The sequence below is a fragment of the Salvelinus alpinus genome, chromosome 12 (genome assembly GCF_045679555.1).
Source record: "Salvelinus alpinus chromosome 12, SLU_Salpinus.1, whole genome shotgun sequence".
NCBI lineage: Eukaryota > Metazoa > Chordata > Actinopteri > Salmoniformes > Salmonidae > Salvelinus > Salvelinus alpinus.
In genome coordinates this window covers 45748741-45773349 of record NC_092097.1, presented here as the reverse complement: position 1 = coordinate 45773349, position 24609 = coordinate 45748741, and the positions used below count along the sequence as shown (strand labels likewise).

At 42.5% G+C, this 24609-nt stretch overlaps 1 protein-coding gene and 1 non-coding gene across 10 annotated transcripts in view; both read right to left on the bottom strand.

Moving 5' to 3' along the window:
• Positions 1-4639: 4639 nt before the first annotated feature.
• The window catches only part of LOC139536236 (eukaryotic translation initiation factor 4B-like), a 39021-nt gene continuing 19051 nt past the window's right edge, over positions 4640-24609 (bottom strand). The window contains exons 4-15 of one of the 9 annotated variants that reach the window (XM_071336576.1): positions 23386-23502; positions 22921-22975; positions 21894-22046; positions 21285-21470; positions 20582-20746; positions 20049-20307; positions 19184-19287; positions 14326-14566; positions 14114-14148; positions 12774-12903; positions 11183-11330; positions 4640-5005 (exon numbers count right to left, since the gene is read on the bottom strand). In XM_071336576.1, coding sequence (XP_071192677.1) covers positions 4925-5005; positions 11183-11330; positions 12774-12903; positions 14114-14148; positions 14326-14566; positions 19184-19287; positions 20049-20307; positions 20582-20746; positions 21285-21470; positions 21894-22046; positions 22921-22975; positions 23386-23502 — 1674 coding nt within the window. In that variant the 3' untranslated portion in view covers positions 4640-4924. The remainder of the gene's footprint in view (positions 5006-11182; positions 11331-12773; positions 12904-14113; positions 14149-14325; positions 14567-19183; positions 19288-20048; positions 20308-20581; positions 20747-21284; positions 21471-21893; positions 22047-22920; positions 22976-23385; positions 23503-24609) is intronic. The other 8 variants (XM_071336578.1, XM_071336577.1, XR_011667280.1 and 5 more) reach the window with 8 other exon arrangements.
• On the bottom strand, positions 21672-21847 carry LOC139536632 (small nucleolar RNA SNORA81). Its single transcript, XR_011667357.1, has one exon. It is a non-coding gene; the product is annotated as a small nucleolar RNA SNORA81 (small nucleolar RNA).

Below are 24609 nucleotides of genomic sequence, written 5' to 3'. Positions count from 1 at the left end.
AGCCATTTATACACATTACCCCATAATGACAAAGTGAAAACATGTTTAGACATTTTTGCTAATTTATTGAAAATGAAATACAGAAATCTCATTAACGTAAGTACTCACACCCTTGGCAGCAATTACAGCTGTGAGTCTTTCTGGGTAAGTCTCTAGAGGTTTCCACACCTGGATTGTGCAATATTTGCCCATTGTTCTTTAAGAAATTCTTCAAGCTCTGTCAAATTGGTGGTTGATCCTTGCTAGAGTGTTGAGGTTATTGCCCTGTGTCTGGTGTAAAGCAGACTGAACCAGGTTTTCCTCTCGGATTTTGCATGTGCTTAGCTGCATTCCATTTATTTTTAATCCTATAAAAACTCTTCAGTCCATAACAATTACAAGCGTAACCATTTTAATTTGAACCTTTATTTAACTAGGCAGGTCAGTTAAGAACAAATTCTTACTTACAATGACGACCTACCAGGGAACAGTGGTTTAACTGCCTTGTTCAGGGGCAGAAAGACAGATTTTTACCTTGTCAGCACTGGGATTTGATCCAGCAACCTTTCGGTTACTGGCCCAACGCTCTAACCACGACTACCTGCTGCACCACAGGTAGTCTAACATGATGCAGCCACCAATATGCTTGAAATTATGTAAAGGGGTACTCCGTAATGTGTTGTATTGGATTTGCCCCAAACATAATACTTTGTATTCAGGACAAAAAGTGAATTGCTTCGTCACATTTTTTGCAGTATTTAGTGACTTGTTGCAAACAGGTTTCGGGGATATTTGTATTCTGTACAGGGTTCCTTCTTTTCACTCTGTCAATTAGGTTAGTATTGTGGAGTAACTACAATGTTGCTGATCCATCCATCCATTAAACTCTGTTTTAAAGTCACCATTGGCCTCATGGTGAAATCCCTGAGCGGTTTCCTTCCTCTCCGGCAACTGAGTTAGGAAGGACATCTGTAGTTTTGTAGCAACCGGGCTCCTGAGTGGCGCAGCGGTCTAAGACACTGCATCTCAGTGCTAGAGGCGTCACTACAGACACCCTGGCTCAAACCCAGGCTGTATCACAACCGGCCATGATTGGGAGTCCCATAGGGCAGCGCACAATTGGCCCAGTGTCGTCCGGGTTTGACGGTGTAGGCTGTCATTGTAAATAAGAATTTGTTCTTAACCGACTTGCCTGGTTAGAAAAAATATTGATACACCATCCAAAGTGTAATTAATAACTTCACCATGCTCAAACGGGCATTCAATGTCTGCTTTTTTATTACATTTTTACCAATCTATAATAAGTGCCCTTCTTCGCGATGCATTGGAAAACCACCTGGTTGAATCTGTGTTTGAAATCCACTGCTTGACCATACAGATAATTGTGTCTGTGGGGTACAGAGATCAGGTAGTCTTTCAAAAATCATGTTAAATACTATTATTGCACTAGGGAGTCCATTAAATTTGTGACTTATGCAAATTTTTACTCCTGAATTTATTTAGGCTTGCCATAACAAAGGTTGAATACTTGACTCAAGACATTTCAGCTTTTAATAAATATTTCCACGTTGACATTTAGGTATTGTGTGTAGGCCAGTGACAAGAAAATCTTAATTTAATCAATTTTAAATTCAGGCTGTAACACAACAAAATGTGGAAAAAGTCAAGGGGTGTGAATACTTTCTGAAGGCACTGTACATTTGGTTTGATCCTTGACATCCACCAGATACTCACAAGCCCAATTGATCAATTACCTTGAAATGTTAAAAATGTCATCTCGGAGTAATCCTTACATTCTCTTTAGAGCGGCTCAAATGTTTTCCCAAATGCAGATATTTTCACAGAATGAAGTCTGAATCACCAACAGCTGGCCGAAATATGTAGTTGATGGCTTTTTAATTTGTCACTATTGCGTCAGTCAGCGAGTGTTGAGAAATGTATACATCTGCACTGTGATGGGGGATAATGGTGATGAGATTAAGTTGAGTCTGTGGTGAGGCATTATTTGTTACTGTTGGCTGCCAACAGTAACAAAGACCCACCTAAAGGTCTCTGTTGAAGTGCTGTACAAGTAACTTATGTCTGGATTACTTTGATATGGTATCCCTTGTATATTACTTAATTCTTGTGTATTTTTATTCCTTGTGTTATTGAAATTATATATTTTTAACTCTTCATTGTTGGAAAAGTACTCGTAAGTAATAATCTTTACGGTAAAGTCTACACCGGTTGTATACGGTGCATTTGAAAACTAAAATTCGATTTGAAGTCCCCTGTAGAATAAGTGCTGTACAAGAATCGTCAGTTTTGATGAGTAACTTCAAAACCTATTAAAATATTCATTTAAATGTTTTCCAATTTAAATCGGGAATTAGGATGCATTTTGTCTCCCCATATCAAATCTGGTATAATCAAAACCTCATAGCTTAAAGTAAAACAATTAATCTAATTTGTCACATACGCCCAATAAAACGGTGACTTAATCGTGAAACGCTTGATTACGAGCTCTTCCAGACAATACAGTTAAATAATAGAATGAAAAATAGTACCACAAATGGAATACAATACATAAGAATGGAGCTATATACAGAGTGTACCAGATCAATGTTCAGGTGTACGAGGTTTTTGAGGTAGTTGTGTACATGAAGGCAGGGTAAAGGGACTAGGAATCAGGATAGATCATAATACAAGTAAAATAAAGGACAGAGTAGCAGCAGCATAGTGTGTTGGTGTTGTGTACGTGAGTTTTTTTTGCATTAGTGTCAGTGCAGTGTGTGAGTGAGTATATAGTGTGTGTATATATAGTCTTGTGAATGTGGATAGTGTCAGTGCAAGATAGGTCAGTGCAGATAGTTAAAATGGTTACCCGGACTAACTATTTAGCAGTCTATTGGCTTGGGAATAGAAGCTGTCTCGGAGCCTATTGGTCCAAGAGCCGATGCTCCGGTACCGTTTGCCGCACTGTAGTCTATGGCTTGCGTGGCTGGAGTCTTTGGCAATTTTTCTGGCCTTCCTCTGACACCGCCTGATATGGAGGTCCTGGATGGTAGGGAGCTTGGCCCCAGTGATGCACTGGGCTGTCAGCACTTCTGTAGTGCTTTGCGGTCAAGAGTGGTGCATTTGCCATACCAAGCGGTGATGCAGCCAGTCAACATGATGGTGCAGTCATAGAACTTTGAGGATCCAAAAGGCCCACGCCAAATATTTTCAGACTCCTGAGAGGGAAGAGACGCTCTCGTGGTCTTTTCACGACTGTGTGGTCCATGTTAAGTTCTTAGTGATGTCAACACCAAGAAACTTGAAGCTCTCGTCCTGCTCCACTACAACCCTGTCGATGTGGATGGGGGCATGCTCTCCCCTCTCAAAAATGTAGTCCACAATCAGCTCATTGGTCTTACTGATATTGAGGGAGAGCTTGTTGTCCTGGCACAACACTGCCAAGTCTCTGACCTCCTCCCTTAAGGCTCCCATCGACGTCGGTGTTCAGGCCTACCACCACGTCAGCAAACTTGGTGTTGGAGTTGTGGGTGAATAGGTAGTACAGGAGAAGACTAAGCACACACCCCAGAGGGGCCCACATGGTGGTTGTGTTGTGGCCTACCCTTATCACCTGGAGCCAGCCCGTCAGTGGGGATCTGATAGGTTGTCTCTGAAAATATTGATAATTATTACACTGCTGTTTACTCTGTCATCTATGCATAGTCACTTTAATAACTCCACCTACATGTACATATTACCTCGACTAACCTGTGCCCCCGCACATTGACTCTGTACCGGTACCCCGAATATAGCCTTGCTACTGATATTTTACTGCTGCTTTTTAATTATTTGTTACTTATTATTTTCCTTCTTAACTACATTGTTGGTTAAGGGCTTGAAAGTAAGCATTTCACTGTTGTAGTCAGCATGTGACATAAAATTTGATTTTGAATAAGAATGTCCAAGCTACTTCCCAAAACACTGTCAAACACCTTCCCGGTACATCTCAATAGATCAGTAGCACTGCTTGCTGGCTAAAGTTCTGTCCTACACTAGTAGTACCAGCTTCAAACATTTCTCAAAAGGTATACTTTCATTGGGTGCACTCTTTTGCAGCGGATGTCTGGTTATTAGCTGTGTGGGCAGAGTTGGCACTCGATATGCAATTTAGTAGTCTGGTGGCAAATGCCGATTGCCCCACTCACAACAGACCAGCTAGGAGTTAAAACTTTAATTTTTTAATGCTTGTGGTAGAGAACTTCTGATCATTAAGAAACATTAGAACCGCCACAAATCAATGCTCCCTTTATTGATCAGCTAATTTTTCCTGATCTATCGTCTTTTAGTTAGTGACGACATTCACCGCCCCGTGCTCTACAGTACTCAATTACAACGGCAAACTCTGCCTTCACTTATGTAGTTCAGTGTCCGCCGGCGGGGTAAAATAAGCACCCGCCCATTGAGAACAATGTCATTATGAATATTGGCTGGACCAATCGCCGAGAATATATACTTTTATCCTACTCAGCCAGCTGTCAGGTAAAAAAACCACTGCCTTTTTAACTGCACATGAGATTTAATAGGTCAGGCTGACAAGCAAGCATCCAGTAACCAATTCTCATCCTTTTCCACTGGGGAGAAGGATGGAGCCCAACGCATACCATCACAAATGTAAACAATATGTTTTTACCCCACTTTTTATTTATTTATTACAATTAATTCAATTTTCCATATTTTCTTGTGTCGACTATTCCTTTCCTTTTCCATTTAAAACAAGTCAGTATATGACTATTCTTTTTAGAAACTGAAAAGTCCTGAAAAGGGTAGGGGAGGGAGGGTTACGAGTAAGGAAAGTAGGTAGGAGTGACGACCTCCCAGGTGTCTCTACACCAGGTGAGGAGACTTTCATATTTAATGTGAGATTCTTTCATTGGCTGGATCTTCTTTTCGCTCCACCGCTCTCGCTTTATTCTACGCTGTCCTCCGCGTCGTCTCCTTGCTCGCTGTCCATTAGCAAAGCGGCGTATTTACTGGCTGAGCTGAATTTCTGAAACAAAAAAAACTCAGATCAGGAGAGATCCTAACGTTGCTCATTTGGTCCCACATTACAATAAATGTCCTTAGTTATGCATTTTCATGGTACAGTGCTACTACAGGTAACGGGTCAAACACTTAAATACTGTCACAATGTGCACCTAAACTGCACATTGTATTATATATATATTTTTTAAAATCAGATTTAAGTGAGAAGTATTTGCTCCGTTATATTCCTGTTTGTGGCCCACCTGTTAGCTTGCACGATTCATGCCATTCTCCTTTTACCAATCATCAACAAGCTGTTTTCACCCACAGAACTGTCGCTGACTGGATGTTTTTTGTTTGTAGCACCATTCTCGGTAAACTCTAGACAGTAGTGCGCGAAAAGGCCAGAAGACAGGCCGTTCCTGACATACTGGCACCGACAACCATACCACGCTCAGTCGATTGTTTTGCCCATTCTAACGTTCATCCGAACAGTAACTGAATGAGTTGATGCCCGTCTGCCTGCTTTATATAGCAACTCACGGCCAGACTCCACAGTTGTAAAGTTGGCTGATGTCCTTTGGGTGGTAGATCATTCTTGATACACAGTGAAACTGGAGAGCGTGAAAAACCCAGCAGCGTTGCAGTTCTTGACACAACCCGGTGCGCCTGTCACCTACCATACCCTGTTCAAAGGCACTCACTCTTTCTTGCCCATTCACCCTCTGAATGGCGCACGTACACAATCTGTCTCTCAATTGTCGAGGCCTAAAAATCCTTCATCTACACCGATTGAAGTAGATTTTAGTGACATTAATAAAAGGGATCACAGCTTTCACCTGGTCAGTCTCATGGAAAGAGCAGATGTTCATAATGTTTAATCCTCAGACATATATGCACACACACAGTACCAGTCAAAAGTTGATACCTACTCATTCAAGGTTCCTTTACTATTTCCTACATTGTAGAATGGTGAACACATCAAAACTATGGAATCATGTAGTAACCAAAAAAAGTGTTAAACAATTCAATATATATTTTATATATTTGAGATTCTTATAAGTAGCCACTTTGCCTTGATGACAGCTTTGCACACTCTTGGCATTCTCTCAACCAACTTCATGAGGAATGCTTGTTCAACAGTCTTGAAGGACTTCCCACATATGCTGAGCACTTGTTGGCTGCTTTTCCTTCACTCTGCAGTTTAACTCATCCCAAACCATCTCAATTGGGTTGAGGTCAGGTGATTGTGGAGACCAGGACATCTGATGCAGCACTCCATCACTCTCCTTCTTGGTCAAATAGCCCATACACAGCCTGGACGTGTGTTGGGTCATTGTCCTGTTGAAAAACAAATGATAGTCCCACTAAGTGCACACAAGGTGGGATGGCGTATCGCTGCAGAATCACCCCCACACCATCACACCTCCTCCATGCTTCAGTCTGAACCACATGCAGAGATCATCCGTTCACCTACTCTGCGTCTCAAAAAGATACGGCGGTTGGAACCAAAAATCTCACATTTGAACTACTCAGACCATAGGACAGACTTCCACCGGTCTAATTTACATTTCTCGTGTTTCTTGGCCCACGCAAGTCTTCTTTGCTGCAATTTGACCATGAAGGCCTGATTCAGTCTCCTCTGAACAGTTGATGTTGAGATGGTGTCTGCTACTTGAAAAGCTACTGTGAAGCATTTATTTGGGCTGCAATCTGAGGTGCAGTTACTCATGAGAGCCAGATTCACAGGGCTTGATGGTCTTTGAGACTGCACTTGAAGAAACTTTCAACATTCTTGAAATTAAAAAACATTTTGGGAAAAAAAGGACAACTCAGCTCCAGCATTCATTGAATCAGATAGCTTATCAGAAAACCAACTGATATTGCAAACTACTTTATTTTTTCATTGGCAAGATTAGCAAACGTAGGCATGACATGCCAAAAACAAACACTAACACATCCAAGTTTATCTGACCAAATTATGAAAGACAAGCATTATCATTTTGAATTCTGTAAAGTGAGTGTGGAAGACGTGAAAAAAGTATTGTCTATTAACATGACAAGCCACCGGTGTCAGACAACTTGGAAAAGTTAGTTTCAGAGTGGGTGGCAAGGAATAAGCTAGTCCTAAATATTTCTTAAACTAAAAGCATTCTTTTTGGGACAAACCATTCACTAAACCCTAAATCTCAACTAAATCTTGTAATAAATCATATGGAAATTGAGCAAGTTGAGATGACTAAACTGCTTGAAGTAACCCTGGATTGTAAACTGTCATGGTCAAAACATTGAGTCAAGAGTAGTTAAGATGGGGAGAAGTCTGTCTATAACAAAGCGCTGCTCTGCCTTCTTAACACTATCAACAAGGCAGGTCCTACAGGCCCTAGTTTTGTCGCACCTGGACTACTGTTAAGTCGTGTGGTCAGGTGCCACAAGAAAGGACTTAGGAAAGTTGCAATTGACTGAGAACAGGGGAGCACGGCTGGCCCTTGGATGTACAGAGAGCTAATATTAATAATATGCATGTCAATCTCTCCTGGCTGAAAGTGGAGGAGAAATAGACTTCATGACTACTTTTATTTAAGAGAGGTATTGACATGTTGAATGCACTGAGCTGTCTGTTTTAACTACTGGCGCAAAGCTCAGAAACTAATGCATATCCCACAAGACGTCTCTTCACAGACTCTTCACAGTCCAGAACAAACTATGGGAGGAGCACAGTACTACATAGAGCCATGACTACATGGAACTCTATTCCACATCAAGTAACTGATGAAAGCAGTAAAATAAAAATAAAAAACACACCTTATGGAACAGCAGGGACTGCGAAGCAACAAACATAGGCACATGCATACACACACGATAACATATGCACTATACACAGATTTTGTACTGTAGATATGTAGTAGTGGTGGAGTAAGGGCCTGAGGGGGCACAGTCTGTTGTGAAATCTGTGAATGTATTGTAATGGGGATCCTAAATAAAAACAAATACAACAACTGATTGGCTCAACAAGGCACACCTGTTAATTGAAATGCAATCCAGGTGACTGCCTCATTAAGCTGGTTGAGAGAATGCCAAGAGTGTGCAAAGCTGTCATCAAGGCAAAGGGTGGCTACTTTGAAGAATCTCAAATATAAAATAGATTTTGATTTGGTTAACACTTTTTGGTTACTAAATGATTCCATGTGTTATTTCATAGTTGTATTCACTATTATTCTACAATGTAGAAAATAATAAAAAGAAAAACCCTAGAATGAGTAGGTGTCCAAACTTATGACTGGTACTGTATTTACACATTTTAGTAGGACAATGTAAAGTCCATTATTCATCTGAAGAGTAGGAATTGGGCTGTATGAGAAGGTTTCAATCCTAAGCAACCTGCATACATACCATCATAGCTACTGTAGTTGGTCAAAGCTGTGTGGTGGAAAACCTTGGTGGAGCATGCATTGTGGTGCTCATGTGAATTTATTTTCTTTTCCTGCTTCAGACCAATGCCTACTTCACACTTAACATAATTTTTAGTTTCCATTATTTTTACACCGGAAAGTGATTACAGATTTCCACATGCAAAAGGTGTCTTCAGAAATGTAATTTGCACTTCAAAGTGTAAATTGTCTCAATTTAATGTCCAGAACCCGGTTTCGCAAAAGCATCTTAATGCTAAATTCACCCGTAGGACCTTCGTAGCCACCTTGTTAAATTTCAGAGCCTTTTTCCAAAACCATTGTAACAAAAGTTGTACTTAAAACACAAATTTACCTCAGAGCACTCGTAGAACAGCTAACTGGGTCGTTCAATGCTTTTTTTTGCCCTCCGTGTCACTTCATACATACTCTCCTCGATAAACAAAGAATCAAGATTGACCACCGATAACTTCAGAACGAAGTTGACTACAATACCAAGTCGCTAATGTCTTTGCAATTGTTATAAACAAGCAAAGGGTAAAAAGATGCTTCAAATGAAAACCGAGATAACTGCATTAAAGACAATTGGCTATAGGCCTATATTATTCAATCATAATGAAATCCTTTTCATGTTCAATCAGTTGAGTTCCATTTAGCTAATTGTATGCTGTAATTTTTGCCTCAATTCCATGGTATAGGACTAACATGTGCGCAATGTGACAAATATTTGATTTAGTGCATAGCCTAAGCATTAAAATAACACCGACTACACCACTCGTGTTACAAAATAAATTTAGAAACCTATATTATTCAATTATTGCACCCACTGCTCGCGAGCAGTTACCAAGGGCTAAAATAGAAGTCAGTTCTATTTGTGACGCAGATCGCGCTGCAAGTCCTGCCTCTCCCATCTTCTCATTGGTTTATAGAAGCAGATACCCACGTGCCATCTCCTCATTGGTTATACCCACGTGGGTGATTGAAAGAAACTGTGTTGTCGGTCATCTTGGTAATACTATGAAAGTTTAGATGCCACTCACCATAAAGTTCAAAGAAGAAAAATCCTTGAAGGAGGAAAGATGACTAGAAACGATTCGGTTGCCCGTTTTATGTGTGGATTAATTGTCGCAGTAGAGGACCTTGTGCATTTCAGGTAAAATAACTCAATGTTTAACTTATTTGGGACTAGGGGGAAGTATTGAGTAGCTTGGATGAATAAGGTGCCCAAAGTAAACTGCCTGCTACTCAGGCCCAGTTGCTAATATATGCATATTATTAGTAGATTTGGATAGAAAACTCTGAAGTTTCTAAAACTGTTTGAATGATGCCTGTGAGCATAACAGAACTCATATGGCAGGCAAAAACCTGAGAAAAAATCCAACCAGGAAGTGGGAAATCTGAGGTTTGTAGTTTTTCAAGTCATTGCCTATCGAATATACAGTGTCTATGGGGTCATATTGCACTTCCTAAGGCTTCCACTAGATGTCAACAGTCTTTAGACCCTTGTTTCAGGCTTCTACTATGAAGGGGAAGCGAATAAGAGCTGTTTGAACCAGTGGTCTGGCAGAATGCCATTAGTTTAGTCACGTGAGAGCGAGCTGCGTTCCCTTTCATTTCTAAAGTCAAAGGAATTGTCCGGTTGGAATATTATTGCCGATTTATGATAAAAACATCCTAAAGATTGATTATATACATCGTTTGACATATTTCTATGAACTGTAATGGAACTGTTTTGACTTTGTCTGGACTAAGTGCCTGCGCCTTGTGAATTTGGAATTGTTAAGTGAACGCGCAAACAAAAAGGAGGTATTTGGACTTAAATGATGGACTATATCGAACAAAACAAACATTTATTATGGAACTGGGATTCCTGGGAGTGCATTCCGATGAAGATCAAAGGTAAGTGATTAATTTGAACGCTATTTCTGACTTGTGACACCTCTCCTTGGTTTGAAAATGGCTGTATGGTTTTCTGTGGCTAGGCGCTGACCTAACATAATCGCATGGTGTGCTTCTGCCATAAATCCTTTTTGAAATCGGTTGGATTTACAAGAAGTTTATCTTTAAAAATTGTGTATAATACTTGTATGTTTGTGGAATTTTAATTATGGGATTTCTGTTGTTTTGAATTTGGCGCCCTGCAATTTCACTTGCTGTTGTCGAGGTGGAACGCTACCGTCCCACTGGTGCCAGAGAGGTTAACAGTCAATCCCAACATTTTCAAATCCAATTGTCACTTTATGGATGCTATAACCTCATTTTAATCCGACGTCTTCAATCTGAGCTAGGTAGGCACAGAAAATACTCAGTCAATTGCTAATGACCCTGTTAAAAACATCCAGTATGTGGTTCTCGGTAAAGGCCGGAACGGCTCAGGACGAGGGGCAGGAAGTGTGTTGTATATCTCCAATCAAGTCGATTGGCTTAGATATGATGGTTGGGAGAATTTAATAACATTGAGCTTTAACCAATGCCTATCGCCCCCACAATAATATGTGTGGGTAACTATTTATATAAATATCAGTAAACTTTTCATTAAGCGGGACCCATGTTTTTCCCTGATGTGTGAATTTTGCAATAAAAGCCAAAAAGAAAGAACAAAAAGACTGAGGAAAAAGCTGGCGACATTGAGGGATACTCTAAAAGATTGGTTCCATGGGCAGTTTCAGTAGAACACTGAAGCCAATGTGAGAAGATTATGGGGTAAAGGACTGAAGACAGTTTGGGGGACAGGTTCAGTGAAAGACGAAATTGTTCAGGGGGAGTTTCAGGTTTTGAAAACTGAACTCAACTGTGTGGGAGTTTGAGGAAAATCCAAATCCACTATGGGGTGGGTCAAGAGCACTTGATGTGACACCAGGACTCACGGGAGTTGGGGACTCTTCGTATTTCTTTGGCTCTGGTGCTGGTCTTGAGTCCCGGTCTCTTCTGTTATCCTTTCTACAATCAGAATAAACACTAAGTTAAACTTCACTGTCCAGCTAAGTCTTGAGGGTCAGAGCCTGTGAGTGCACTAGCACACCGTTCAACAGTATGACACCAAATCTTTCCCAGTCAAATTGATCCAATATAATCCACTCATAACTGTAAATGCAGGAGAAGACTAATAGTATTCACACCCTCACAATCTCTCGTATAACCTCTAAAGGCTGGTTAACAGTTAGTCATCAATAGGAGTGTTTTCGCCGGTCCTCAAGTAGGCTACCCCAAACATGACATTTGTTACACCCCCACCCACACAAGCTTGCCTACTCAACTAATGATCAAGCTCAGGTGTGATTGTATGGGGCTTGATAAAAAAAAATTGTTAGGGAAAGGAATCGAGGATCACTGCCTAACATTGGTGTGAAAAAACATGGTTATGTACACAACCTAAAGCACTTCCCGGGCCCGATAAAATGTGATTTCCCCCTAAATTGTTTAATATTCTTTAAATTAAGTTCGGTCAAATTCTGGTTTTAAATTTTTGGGGGAATTGTCACTCAATTTGTTGTTCATAGAGAAACAACAAAATTGGATGTTCAGAGTCCATGTCCATGCTTTAATCAAATCCGATTTATTTTATATGTAGCTCAGATTTGTTATTTTTTTTGTTCAATTACCCTTTAATTGCACATCTAGCGAGTGAGGAATGTGCCATCTAAATTTGCCGGTCTAGCGATGATTTTGTACTGCTCATGTCATAAATGTTTGCAAATAAATAGATAAATGTACTTAATAACATTTAATTGAGAAAGTATGTGTCAACCCACAAGGCAGTTATCACATCAGTGACAGACAAACGTGTGCACCACACAGACAGGGGCAATATTGATGGAAATTAATTGGCAGATAGTGTTAGTTTTGGCTAGTTGGGAGCTTGGGGTGTCTGACACTTGTGAGATTTGTTAATGAAAGTTTGCGGTGGAACACGTGAAAATCGCATGTACTTTCAAAATTGTTTGGCAAGCTACTCATTAGGTGGGCTGCGAGCTACTGTAAGAGACCCCTGTTCTGTAGCCGCATCAATTATTTGTCAATATTTACATAAGTCAACATTTCTGTGTTTGTGACATGATGTTCAAATCCTCCAAATGATCATTTTGTGCTTTTGTAGTGGAGGTAAGCGAGTCCTAATGCTGTGCCGTCATGTTCGGGAGAGCCAAGAGTTGAGAAATTACAGCTTGCATCCGTAATATCCTCACTGAGGAGAGTATTAGGCCCTAGTGAAGGCACTTCCATTAGGCTAGCAAGCATTTAACCTAATAATAGGGGCAATTGCATTGCTTTTAACTTTCTTAATTTCCAACAGTTGACATACCGACCAGAAACCAGTCTTTAGAGGTGCCCTGGCTGCAATACCCTCCCTGCCTGTTCCACTATTGCCGCTCGTTTTGGGCTGACCTGTCTTCCTCCCTTCGTCGATCTCTGTTGGCCCCTTCTCCTCGGCCCCGCCCTGCTCCAGGCCCCGCAGCCCCCCCTCTCCCCCGTGGGGGGCCCCGGTCCCGACGCACACCGTCCACTTTATTCTCTTCTGGAAGGGAGAGCCCAAACAGTGAGGATGGAGGGAGGGGTTTGGGTGGCTGGAACTCCACTTAAGGCTACACTCCACAATAGCATTCCACACCGCCTCTGGCCCAGGGTTGCATTCAAGATCGTAACATTTGCAGTTAAGCAAAACATGTATTGTCAAATGGGAGGTTCACACGTCTAACTTCTGTGATCTTGAATACAACCCAGGCCTAGGGAACCCATTTTCCTTAATGGCCGCAGGGTCTGCTGCTTTTGCTGACTTGACAAACGTCACCTGATTAATAAACTATATCCATTAAAAAATGAATAATCTTACGTCATTTCCCAGGAGCTAACCACATATTAATGGAAGAATCTGTCAAGAGCTTGACAACAGGGTCATGTTCAGGAGGCACAAACGAGAACTTTCAAAACATATTATGGGAAGGGGTGTTGAAGGTTGAAAACTAGGTGTTTGGTGCCTACAGAGCACAACCCTGGGAAAGAATCAGACACTGCACCCATACAGGATCAAGGGTTCCCCACTTTAACTTTACACCAGGGCTGCCCAGTTTGGTTCCTGCTACCTCTTCTCTCCTGGGTTTTATACCAACTGATAATTCAGTAAATTAGAGTTGGATTCCAATACTTCAAAGTTGCTTCTGATGTCCCATCACAATCAATTTGAAATAATTTTGTGAAATACTGGTGGGCAAGGTAGTTGGGACCTTCCATATTGCTTTTTGCCAACCCTTCAAACCAGTGCTTTAGTTGCAATAAGGAGTCCTGAGATAGCTAGCCAATGAAACAGGCAAGAGAACCAACAGGAGAGATTATCCAGAACCATAATTGGGCAGTGCTACACTATTTTGATCCATGTTAGTCAAGTTGTGGCCTCGTCCCAATCCACCCAATCGCCCCTGCTTTAGCTAAATCACCAAACCCCGAGAAAGTGGAAAAAAATCAATCATTTCCTTTTAGAATTGGAATGTGATGTTAGATATCACAATCCAGCAGTCATTCAAGGGCGAGGGGGTGAATAAAACCCCAAAGTGTCAGTAACACTCACGCTTGACTTCAGAGCAAAATCTCTTAATCTGAGAGTAGGACCGAAAGGCCTAGTTGGTCCACTCTGGGATTAGATTAGGACAAAGTCTCCATTACACCTTATTTGGAATGAACCACTAACAAAAACACACAAACACAAGTTCTTTGCAGTCCGAGTGCCTTACCCCTTCCAGATCCTCTTTCATCTGCAGAACTTGAGCTGAAAGAGACCGGACATTCAGACCTTTAGCTAGCTCGCTTGCAAAGCAAAAAGTCCAAGCATTTTTTTTGCCTCAGTCACTATAAGACAGGCTTTTGGTAATGATGTGACAAATTGGCCACACCGTTATCTACAGATGCTATACAATATACAAGACGTATAAGAACGTGTTCTGACCTCAGTTTGGGACATGCCGCGTCACTGGGGGAGACAGGGGTGGACCCTGCGCTCACCGCAGGGCGCTTGGCCCAGGCATTCTCCTTGGGTGGTGGTGCGGGCATCACCTTGAGGGGCTCCTTGGAGGAAGATGTGGAAGAGTTGGCGGAAGTAGGGCGAGCTCCGGGAGAGGGAGGGTCGTCCTCCTTACCACTGAATACTTCATTCTCAACTGATCGCTCGCTCTCTCTGCGCCGCGAGACTGGACAAAAGAGGGTGAGATTTCAGTATTAAAACTGACTGTTTGGGTTGTCTCGGGCGTAAAAGGGGCTACCTCTGCGCCTCTCCTTTAACTTGTATTGAAAACAAATTTGTTATATTCACCCATGCCGTCTTTTTAGTTCGGTGCAGACGGAAGAGGAAAGGAAGGCATACACACAGTAACAGTCGGAAGTACTCATTCAAGGGTTTTTCTTTATTTTTACTATTTTCTAAATTTTTTAATAATATTGAAGACATCAAAATTCTGAAATAACACATATGGAATCATATAGTAACCAAAAACATGTTAAAATCAAAATATATTTTATATGAGATTCTTCAAAGTAGCCACACTTTGCCTTGACAGCTTTGCACACTCTTGGCGTTCTCTCAACCAGCTTCATGAGGTAGTCACAGGGAATGCATTTCAATTAACAGGTATACTTTATTAAAAGTACATTTTGGAATTCCTTTCCTTCTTAATGCGTTTGAGCCAATCAGTTGTTGTGACAAGGTAGGGGTGGTATACAGAAAAACCTATATTACGGCAAGAACAGCTCAAATAAGCAAAGAGAAATGACAGTCCATCATTACTTTAAGACATGATTGTTAGTCAATACGGACTTTGAAAGTTTCTTCAAGTGCAGTCGCAAAAACCATCAAGCGCTATGATGAAACTGGCTCTCATGAGGACCGCCACAGGAAAGGAAGACCCAGAGTTACCTCTGCTGCAGAGGATGGCCATTAGTTACCAGCCTCAGAAATCAGCAATTAACAGCACCTCAGATTGCAGCCCAAATAAATGTAAGACATCTCAACTAGGGCTGCACCGATATTTCCCTTGCAAAAAAAACCCAGATACATAAAGTTGGCAGCCTTAAGCATTCTAGTACAGTTAAATAGTTGAAACACATACTGACCAAAAGGTTGGCATTTACGTATGTCCCCATTACCAGTAAAACAATCAAAACCTATTTCTTTCACTTACTTGCTGTGCGGTTTCATTGTTAATTTGTTTAATTCCCAACCAGGATTTCAAACATGTCAGTGAAGTTTCAGCTGTCTGTGGCCTCTGTCGTGGGTACTCTGTGCGCACGCACCATCACTGTGTCCGTTTCCGTCTTGTCCAGCTGTGTAACTTTTCACGTAAACCAGATTTCATGTCTGCATCCAAGTAGCAGTCCTTGTACCTACCGTAGAGCATGGTGGCAACACCGTAGAGGCTCAGAGAGAATGCCACCAAATCGCTTGTTCACGGCCTCTAGTAGAGTACTTTTGCAAGTTAACCCTACGGACTGTGTCGGCAGTTTTGTTGATCAGATGCTTCAGTGCCATGACAGAGGGTATCACGTCTGCTTCAAACGCAGTTGATGAGCTTATTTCTCGAGTCAGTTCGAATGGAGCTAGGAGTGTGTTCATGTTTTCAATGAGAGTCCACTGGTTTGTGCTGATAGTGTCAGGTAACTCCGTCTACGTACACGCCAAGCACTTCTTTATATTCCAGCAGGCTCTCCATGTAAAAAGTACTGTTCCATCTGGTGGAAACATCTTGCTTAAGCCTATTTGTTTTCACTCCAAGATCCTCCTGTATTGCTTGCAGGCTGTGAGTATTTAAAATGACCCACTATCTTCCTACCTGTTGCCACTGTCAGATATGCCGCTTTTTTATTTATTTATTTTATTTCACCTTTATTTAACCAGGTAGGCAAGTTGAGAACACGTTCTCATTTACAATTGTGACCTGACCAAGATAAAGCAAAGCAGTTCGACACATACAACACATAGTTACACATGGAGTAAAACAAACATACAGTCAATAATACAGTGAAAAATAAGTCTATATACAATGTGAGCAAGTGAGGTGAGATAAGGGAGGTGAAGGCAAACAAAATATATATATATCTATAAAAATATAAAAAAGGCCATGGTGGCGAAGTAAATACAATATAGCAAGTAAAAACACTGGATTGGTTGGTTTGCAGTGGAAGAATGTGCAAAGTAGAGATAGAAATAATGGGGTGCGAAGGAGCAAAATAAATAAATAAATAAATACAGTAGGTAAAGAGGTAGTTGTTTGGGCTAAATTATAGATGGGCTATGTACAGGTGCAGTAATCTATGAGCTGCTCTGACAGCTGGTGCTTAAAGCTAGTGAGGGAGATAAGTGTTTCCAGTTTGAGATTTTTGTAGTTCGTTCCAGTCATTGGCAGCAGAGAACTGGAAGGAGAGGCGGCCAAAGGAAGAATTGGTTTTGGGGGTGACCAGAGAGATATACCTGCTGGAGCACGTGCTACAGGTAGGTGCTGCTATGGTGACCAGCGAGCTGAGATACGGGGGGACTTTACCTAGCAGGGTCTTGTAGATGACCTGGAGCCAGTGGGTTTGGCGACGAGTATGAAGCGAGGGCCAGCCAACGAGTGTACAGGTCGCAGTGGTGGGTAGTATATGGGGCTTTGGTGACAAAACGGATGGCACTGTGATAGACTGCATCCAATTTATTGAGTAGGCTTTGGGCCAAAACATTCGTTTACAGCCAGTTGCAGCGTGTGTACCATGCATGGCAAACTGGAGACTCCGCATTCTTCCAAAGCCTTTGTCATGTTACGTGTATTATCACATAGCACAGCGTGTATTTGTTCTTTGGGATTTTCCAAGTTTGAAACATGTTCTCAAATGCCATTGAAAAGGCAGCAGCCGTATAAGAACCAGCACATTCTTGAGCATGCAATACAGCTTTCCTCAGTAGGAAATCCTCATCGACCCACTGTGCTGTCAGACTCAGCATGCTCATGGGGCTGACGTCGCTGGTCCAAATGTCAGTCATGAAGCTAATATCAGTGACACCCATTAGCAAGTAGCTAATGGATATGCATTTCAACAATACTGTGCAACTCCAGGTGGGGCAACATCTGAAAAATAGCACCTACTTAGTGTGTACCGGGGCTCTAGGTGCTCGACCAGTCGGGCGAAAGCCAACATCATCCACGACAGAGAACGGTTGATTGTCAAGGGCAATGAATTCCATTATCTTGCCGTTAATGGATTGAGCTTTTGAGTTGTCTCGCTGAAACTCTTTCAAATGACTGCTCGACTTGAACTAGTTCAGTTGGAGGTGCGGTTAGTTTTTTTTCTGCTTTTATTCTAAGTGGTCGCTGAACGTCTGGGGGTGATGCACTTTCAAATTAGTAATTACGTTTGTGGTATTGGACGATTTCACTTTCTCCTCTCAGGAAATAATAGCAGCACAAACGTTGCATATGGCCTTTTTGTTATCTTCCTTTGAAACTTCAAAATAGATCCACACAGCAGACATTGTGGGCTGGGTTAGGATCTGTGTTGCATGTGTAGCGCTCTATTTTTTGTGGCATCATTATATCATCTACCTACGTTATATTGGTATGCACGTCAGCTTTGACATCGGTTTTTCACATCGGTGTTAAACTAGACATCGGGCCAATAGCGATGTTGGCATTTATAGCCAATATGTTAACCGAGATATCATGCACCCCTAATCTCAAAATCAACTGTTCAGAGGAGACTGTGAATCAGGTGTTCATGGTCAAATTGCTGTAAAGAAACCACTACCGAAGGACACCAATAAGAAGAGACTTGCTTGGGCCAAGAAACATGAGCAATGTACATTAGACCAGTGGAAATCGGTCCTTTGGTCTGATCAGTCCAAATTTGAGATTTTTGGTTCCAACCGCCGTGTCTTTGTGAGACGCAGAGAAGGTGATCGTTGCATGTGTGGTTCCCACTGTGAAGCATGGAGGTGATGGTGTGGGGGTGCTTTGCTGGTGACACTGTCTGATTTATTTAGAATTCAAGGCACCCTTAACCAGCATTGCAACCACAGCATTCTGCAGCGATACACCATCCCATCTGGTTTGCACTTAGTGGGACAATCATTGTTTTTCAACAGGACAATGACCCAACACACACCTCCAGGCTGTGTAAGGGCTATTTGACCAAGAAGGAGAGTGATGGAGTGCTGCATCTGATGACCTGGCCTCCACAATCACCCGACCTCAACCCAACTGAGAAGGTTTAGGATGAGTTGGAGTGAAGGAAAAGCAGCAAACGAGTGCTCACCATATGTGGGAACTCCTTCAAGCATTCCAGGTGACTACCTCATGAAGCTGCTTGAGAGAATGCCAAGAGTGTGCTAAGCTGTCGTCAAGGCAAAGGGTGGCTACTTTGAAGAATCTCAAATGTAAATATTGATTAGTTTAACACTTTTTTGGGTTACTACATGATTCCATATGTGTTATTTCATAGTTTCGATGTCACTAGTATTCTGCAATGTAGAAAATAGTAAATAAACAAAAAACACTTGAATGAGTTGGTGTCCCCAAACTTTTGACTGGTACTGTATATAAACACATATTTATGCAACAGATCACACCATATATACACATTCCTTGAAATACTGCTGAAAAGGAGTGGCTGTTGCAAGGAACCACTAATTTGATAGCTGACAAAAAACATATCTACAGTGAAAATACAATGGATAGTGTGGTTGACATTTAAAAGTTGATCATGTATGCGTGCTCACACCACAAGTAAAGAGACTACAAAGAGAACTGGATAAAACTCAGAAGATCAATAAGGTTGATCACCTCTTCCTCCAGATGTACTTCCCGTCTGTGATGACTCACTTCCTGTGCGGGAGCGTGTAGCAGGTCGCTCAGAAGGTGGCTCCTCACTCCTCCAACTTGGGTCCCTAAGCACAGAAGAGAAAGATTGAGTAAATATATTCAACAAAAATGTAAAAACGCAACATGCAGCAATCTCAACGATTTTACTAAGTTACAGTTCAAATAAGGAAATCAGACAATTGAAATAAGTTAATTAGGCCCTAATCTATGGATTTCACATGACTGGACAGGGGTGCAGCCTCGGGTGGGCATAGGCCCACCCCCTGGAGAGCTGAGCCCACCCACCCAGAACAAGTTTTCCCCCCACAAAAGGGCTTTATTACAGAAAGAAATACTCCTCATTTTCATCAGCTATTTGAGTGGCTGGTCTCAGACGATACCGCAGGTAAAGAAGCCGGATGTGGAGGTCCTGGGCTGGCATGGTTACATGTGGCCTGCAGTTATGAGGCCGGTTGGACGCACTGAAAAATTCTCTAAAATGGAGGCGGCTTATGGTAGAGAAATTAACATTTAATTCTCTGGCAACTGTTCAGGTGGACATTCCTGCAGTCAGCATGCCAATTGCACGATCCCTTAACTTGTGGCATTGAGTAGTGACAAAACAGCCTTGATCATTACACAGGTGCACCTTGTCCACAGCCCAAGGTGCACCTGTGTAATGATCATGCTGTTTAATCAGCTACTTGATGTGCCAAACCTGCCAGGTAGATGGATTATCTTGACAAAGGAGAAATGCTCACTAACAGGGATGCAAACAAATTTGTGCACAAAATTTGAGAGAACATTTCAGCTCTGGCACTTTCCAGCTACACCCTCAACACCACACCTGTCTCTGTCGCGGGGTTTCCTATCAAAGCCCCTGGTCTTGTCCTCTTCCAGCTGCCTCTGGAGTTTCTCCTCCACCTCCCGCTCCTTAGCTGCAGTGTCCACGGGCTTGGCTGCTCCGAAGATGGAGGCACGGCCAGAGCTGGGGGCAGTCGCTGGAGCAGCTGGGGCAGCTCCCCCACCACCGCTGCGGGCCTGCTCCTCCTCCTTGGGCGTGCTGCGTGGCTTCAGGACCAGCTTGGGTCTCTGGGTGGTACCACCTGGGTGTGGAGGATAGGGGGGGGACAGTGGATTCGGGATGACATATTTTGCATTAATTTAATCTGTATTTGAACCTTGGATACATCATCACCAAGGGAGACCTGTTCATATTATATAATACAACACTGCTCAGTAATTAAAGGGGGACCTAGGCAGGGGACCTGAGGGGAGGATGGTGTCAGCAGGTGTAAGAGGATGGACATGTGGTTGACATCATACAGAATATACTGCAATAAGCAAAATAATATTGAATGTAATTTGAGGGTCAATTACCCTCACCTCCTCTCTCCTCGCGCCTCTCATATCGGTCCTCTCTGTCCCCGCCGTAGCGATCCCGTTCCCCGTAGCGGCCACCACCACCCCCGTCATCATCACGGCGGTAGCCACTGCCAAAGGCACGTCGCCCGCCATCATCCCGGTCCCTGCGGGAGCCAAAGGCTGTGGTGGAGTAGAGGGAGTACAAGGGCCAAGACTTTACAAGCTGTTCACAAAACAAAAAAATACAGCTGCCATACTTGAGAAACGAATAGATTTTAGCACCAGCAACCACAGTCAGATCAATGTAACTGCAGGACCTTGCTACTCAGCATGGTGTGTCGGTTTGAGAAAAGTATAAATTCTGAACTATTTATACTAGTGGAAATGACAGACAATGTCACGACGGCACGGGAGCTGAGCTGTAAGTCGCAAAGTGAGAACACCCTTCAGATAGAAAATCCTCACGATTTATCAGCTGTGATGTTGTACAGTGGAGCATGCATAAAGACATTCAGATTTTCAAAAACGCACTGTCGGGAAGTGCCATTAGTCGGAAATTAGCAAGGCTAAGAGCAAAAAAGAGCATATGGATTGACATTCATAATCATACAGGAGGCTTGATGGACTGATGACATTCTGACAGAGGAGGATCTGGATAACAAAGTGAAGCTTATTCTAGATTGTCGATGATATGCTAAGTTTTGAGCAGTGGTTTTACCTCCGCTCTCACCTCCCCGGTCGTCATAGCGGTCTCTGCCGCCGAAGCCACGGTCTCTGCCGCCGTCCCGGTCGCCGCCAAATCCGCGGTCCCGGTCGCCGCCAAATCCGCGGTCCCGGTCGCCGCCAAATCCGCGGTCATTGTCCCGTCTCGGCCCGTCACGGTCTCCATAGCGGTCGCGTGACCCTGAGAGGGACAGAAAGAAAATGTCAGTTAATACAATTACGAAAGGCATGCAAATCAAGTGACTGTCTGTTGAGATCTAAGCAATATTAAGTAAAAGTTACAGAACGTACGCAGTTCTTGTCATAAGGTTGAAGATAAGAACTTGAACTGTATGATGGACAGCCTAAAACATGACCATGCATGCTTAACATTTCAGATAAATAGTGTAGCACGTAGCCTTGAGACAAAGGACATTGGACATTAAGAAAGAGGTCCGCCATAGCCTCATTTGCGACACTGTGCCTTTTCTCTCCTTCCTTGGTGTACCCGTGCTTACAAGAGCCAAGCCGTGAGGCATCGCCCTCCCAATTTTAGCAGGGTGCTTTAAAAAAGAAGGGATGTGTGCTTGCTGAGGCCACTTTGAGCTTAGAGGGAGTGACTCACCGAAAGCGGATTCCTCTCTCTTTGGGGGTCCGTCATCAGCGTCAGCAGTGGGCCGGGCCCTCCAGTCGTCACTGTCTGTCTTGTCGGGGCCCCCCATGTCTCCCATACGGCCCATCCTGTCCCGTCCGCCCATCTGGCCATTATCTCTCCCCTCTGGCCATAGGAGGTTAGGTATAGAATTAGAAGATAAAGGCCAACACACTGTAAATGCCCCCAGGTGCCTTATTTCTGCACCACATTAGTAAACATTTTTTGTTGCCCTAGCACTTCTTCAGTGTTTTTTTTGCCCCGGCATTCTATGAGAAATGTGGGATGTGCATCAAATGTTCTCCTGACATATGATTGGTTTCCCGGAAGCAGAATAAGCCTAGTCCTGGACTAAAAGCACTTGCAATATTCTCCATTAGCTTTATAGCCCAGGACTAGGCTTAATCTGTGCCCAGGAAACCTCCCCATAAAGTCTAAGGCTGGATTTAAACTCCTGTAGATGTACTCCATAGAGACTCTGCAACATCTCCACAAACCACAGAGATTCCAGAACATGCTTTAGCTTGTAACTTTACGTACGAGTCATTGACATCTTGCTACGAGGAACGTTTGGAGTAAAAATCCAGCCTAACATCGGACAAAAAAGATGCTACTACAGTTTTGATGTGTTACTACCATTTGATCTATGATGCTTACAAAGCCCAGGTCAAGTGATATAACATTTGGCCATTCTGTTCCCATAGTACAGTAGAAAGCTAGAATCATGGGTTGTGTATAACTCATGGAAAACAGAAAGGAAAATGCCACACACTGCTGCTCATGCGCCCAGGTGATATTTATTTACAACGTTTCGACCCTTAGGTATGGATGCCTGATGAAGACCTAAGGGTCGAAACGTTGTAAATAAATATCACCTGGGCGCATGAGCAGCAGTGTGCGGCATTTCCCTTTCTGTTTTGCATGAGTCTGCCTACAACTCCAGCAACTGGGGAAAGTACCTGGGGGTGCCCATGTGCTTCAGATTTTGTGTATAACTCACCCTTGTCGTTGGACTGATCTGCAATATCCACCCGGATCCTGCGGTTTCCCAGGTTCTGTTAGGTCAGAGGTGCAGGGAACAAGCAAGTCATTACCAATAATGTGGCCTAAATTAACCAACTCATCTTCTTTCCATACCTGCATGTTCCAGTGTGATAGCTGGAAACAATTTACCTGTCATTTACATTAAAATGCAATATATTGGTCTTGAACAATTCATTTGATTAACGCATTTACGAAAAGCTCTCTGTTACTAAATTAACATTTGTTCTTTGTCCCTTGTAGTCAATAACCAAAGTTGAATGGATGTTGATATGGGTTGAAATTATAGAAAAATATCTATGGGATGAATCCCAACTAAGTGAGTGGGTCATCATGCATTGCATTGATCAGTGTTCTGAAGAATGGAACTCTAGTTAAGACCCTTTGATCCTTCCTGGTGCTATTCCTTGCGCCCTTTCCTTACCTCCTCATTGAGAGTCAGCGCCCTCAGGAGGGAGTCCACATCATCAAACTCGGCGTAGCCAAAGCCCTTCAGCCTCTCTGGGTTACTGGGCTCCCGTGGCAAGCGCACAGCACTGATCTGAGAACAGAGGGGAGACAGAGCAGTGAGCTGATGGAGAACTTTGCTGGTATGAGGTCAAAAATTAGACTGATGAGTGATCGCTGATGCGGACAGTCTCAGAACAGATGAGAAATATTGCAATGACATAACAAGAATGAGTTACTGTATCATGAGATTAATCAAAATGTACTTGAGGGCAATAGGATAGCGACAAACTCCTTTGCATACATTGGCAGGTCTCCTCCCACATTCAACTTCTCTCCATATAGGCTAACCTACAGTACTTACATTCCAACATTTATACGACTCAACTCCTTTAATAAAATCTATATTTTTGATGCCTCCCATGTTAACATTGAAGATAGTTCAGTATATGGTGCTTGTTTGTGTAAACAGCTACATTTCAGGCAAGTCATCTTAACCTTTGGACAAGTAAAATAAAAAATGCTGTCGACTTGCCCATTGGGCAAGTGTCCAACTGTTAATGTCCATCCCCAGAAGACAACTGGTGGTTTCAAGAACAGGTTAGCCAGGTTGATGGTTCCAGTTAAGCCTCCTATAGATAGGATAATAATATATACACTAGTGATGCCCCAATATCACATTTTTCTAACCAAAAAAACTACGTTATTTACAACTTTAGTGGCCTTTTACACATTCTAGTACAGTTACATAGTTAAACACACATGGATGCAGCGGTCTAAGGCACTGCATCTCAGTGCAAGAGGTGACACTACAGTCCCTGACTCGAATCGAGGCTATCATATCCGGCCGTGATTGAGAGTCCCATAGTGCGGCACACAATTGACCCACCGTCTTCCAGGCCGTCATTGTAAATAATAATTTGTTCTTAACTGACTTGCCTGGGTAAGGTTACACACACACACAAAAAAGTTATTTGTTGGCATTTACGTATGTCCCCATTACCAGTAAAACAGAATCAAAACCTATTTCTTTCACTTACTTGCTGTGTTTCGTTGTCCATTTGTTTAGTCGTTTCATTCTCTACCAGGATTTCTATTGAACTCCGTTTGGGTCTTGCGTGTCAAAAAAGATAAACATCAAATAACACTGACGTGTCAAATAGCAAGCCAACTATATAGCTAGGTGTCATCTAAAATAACC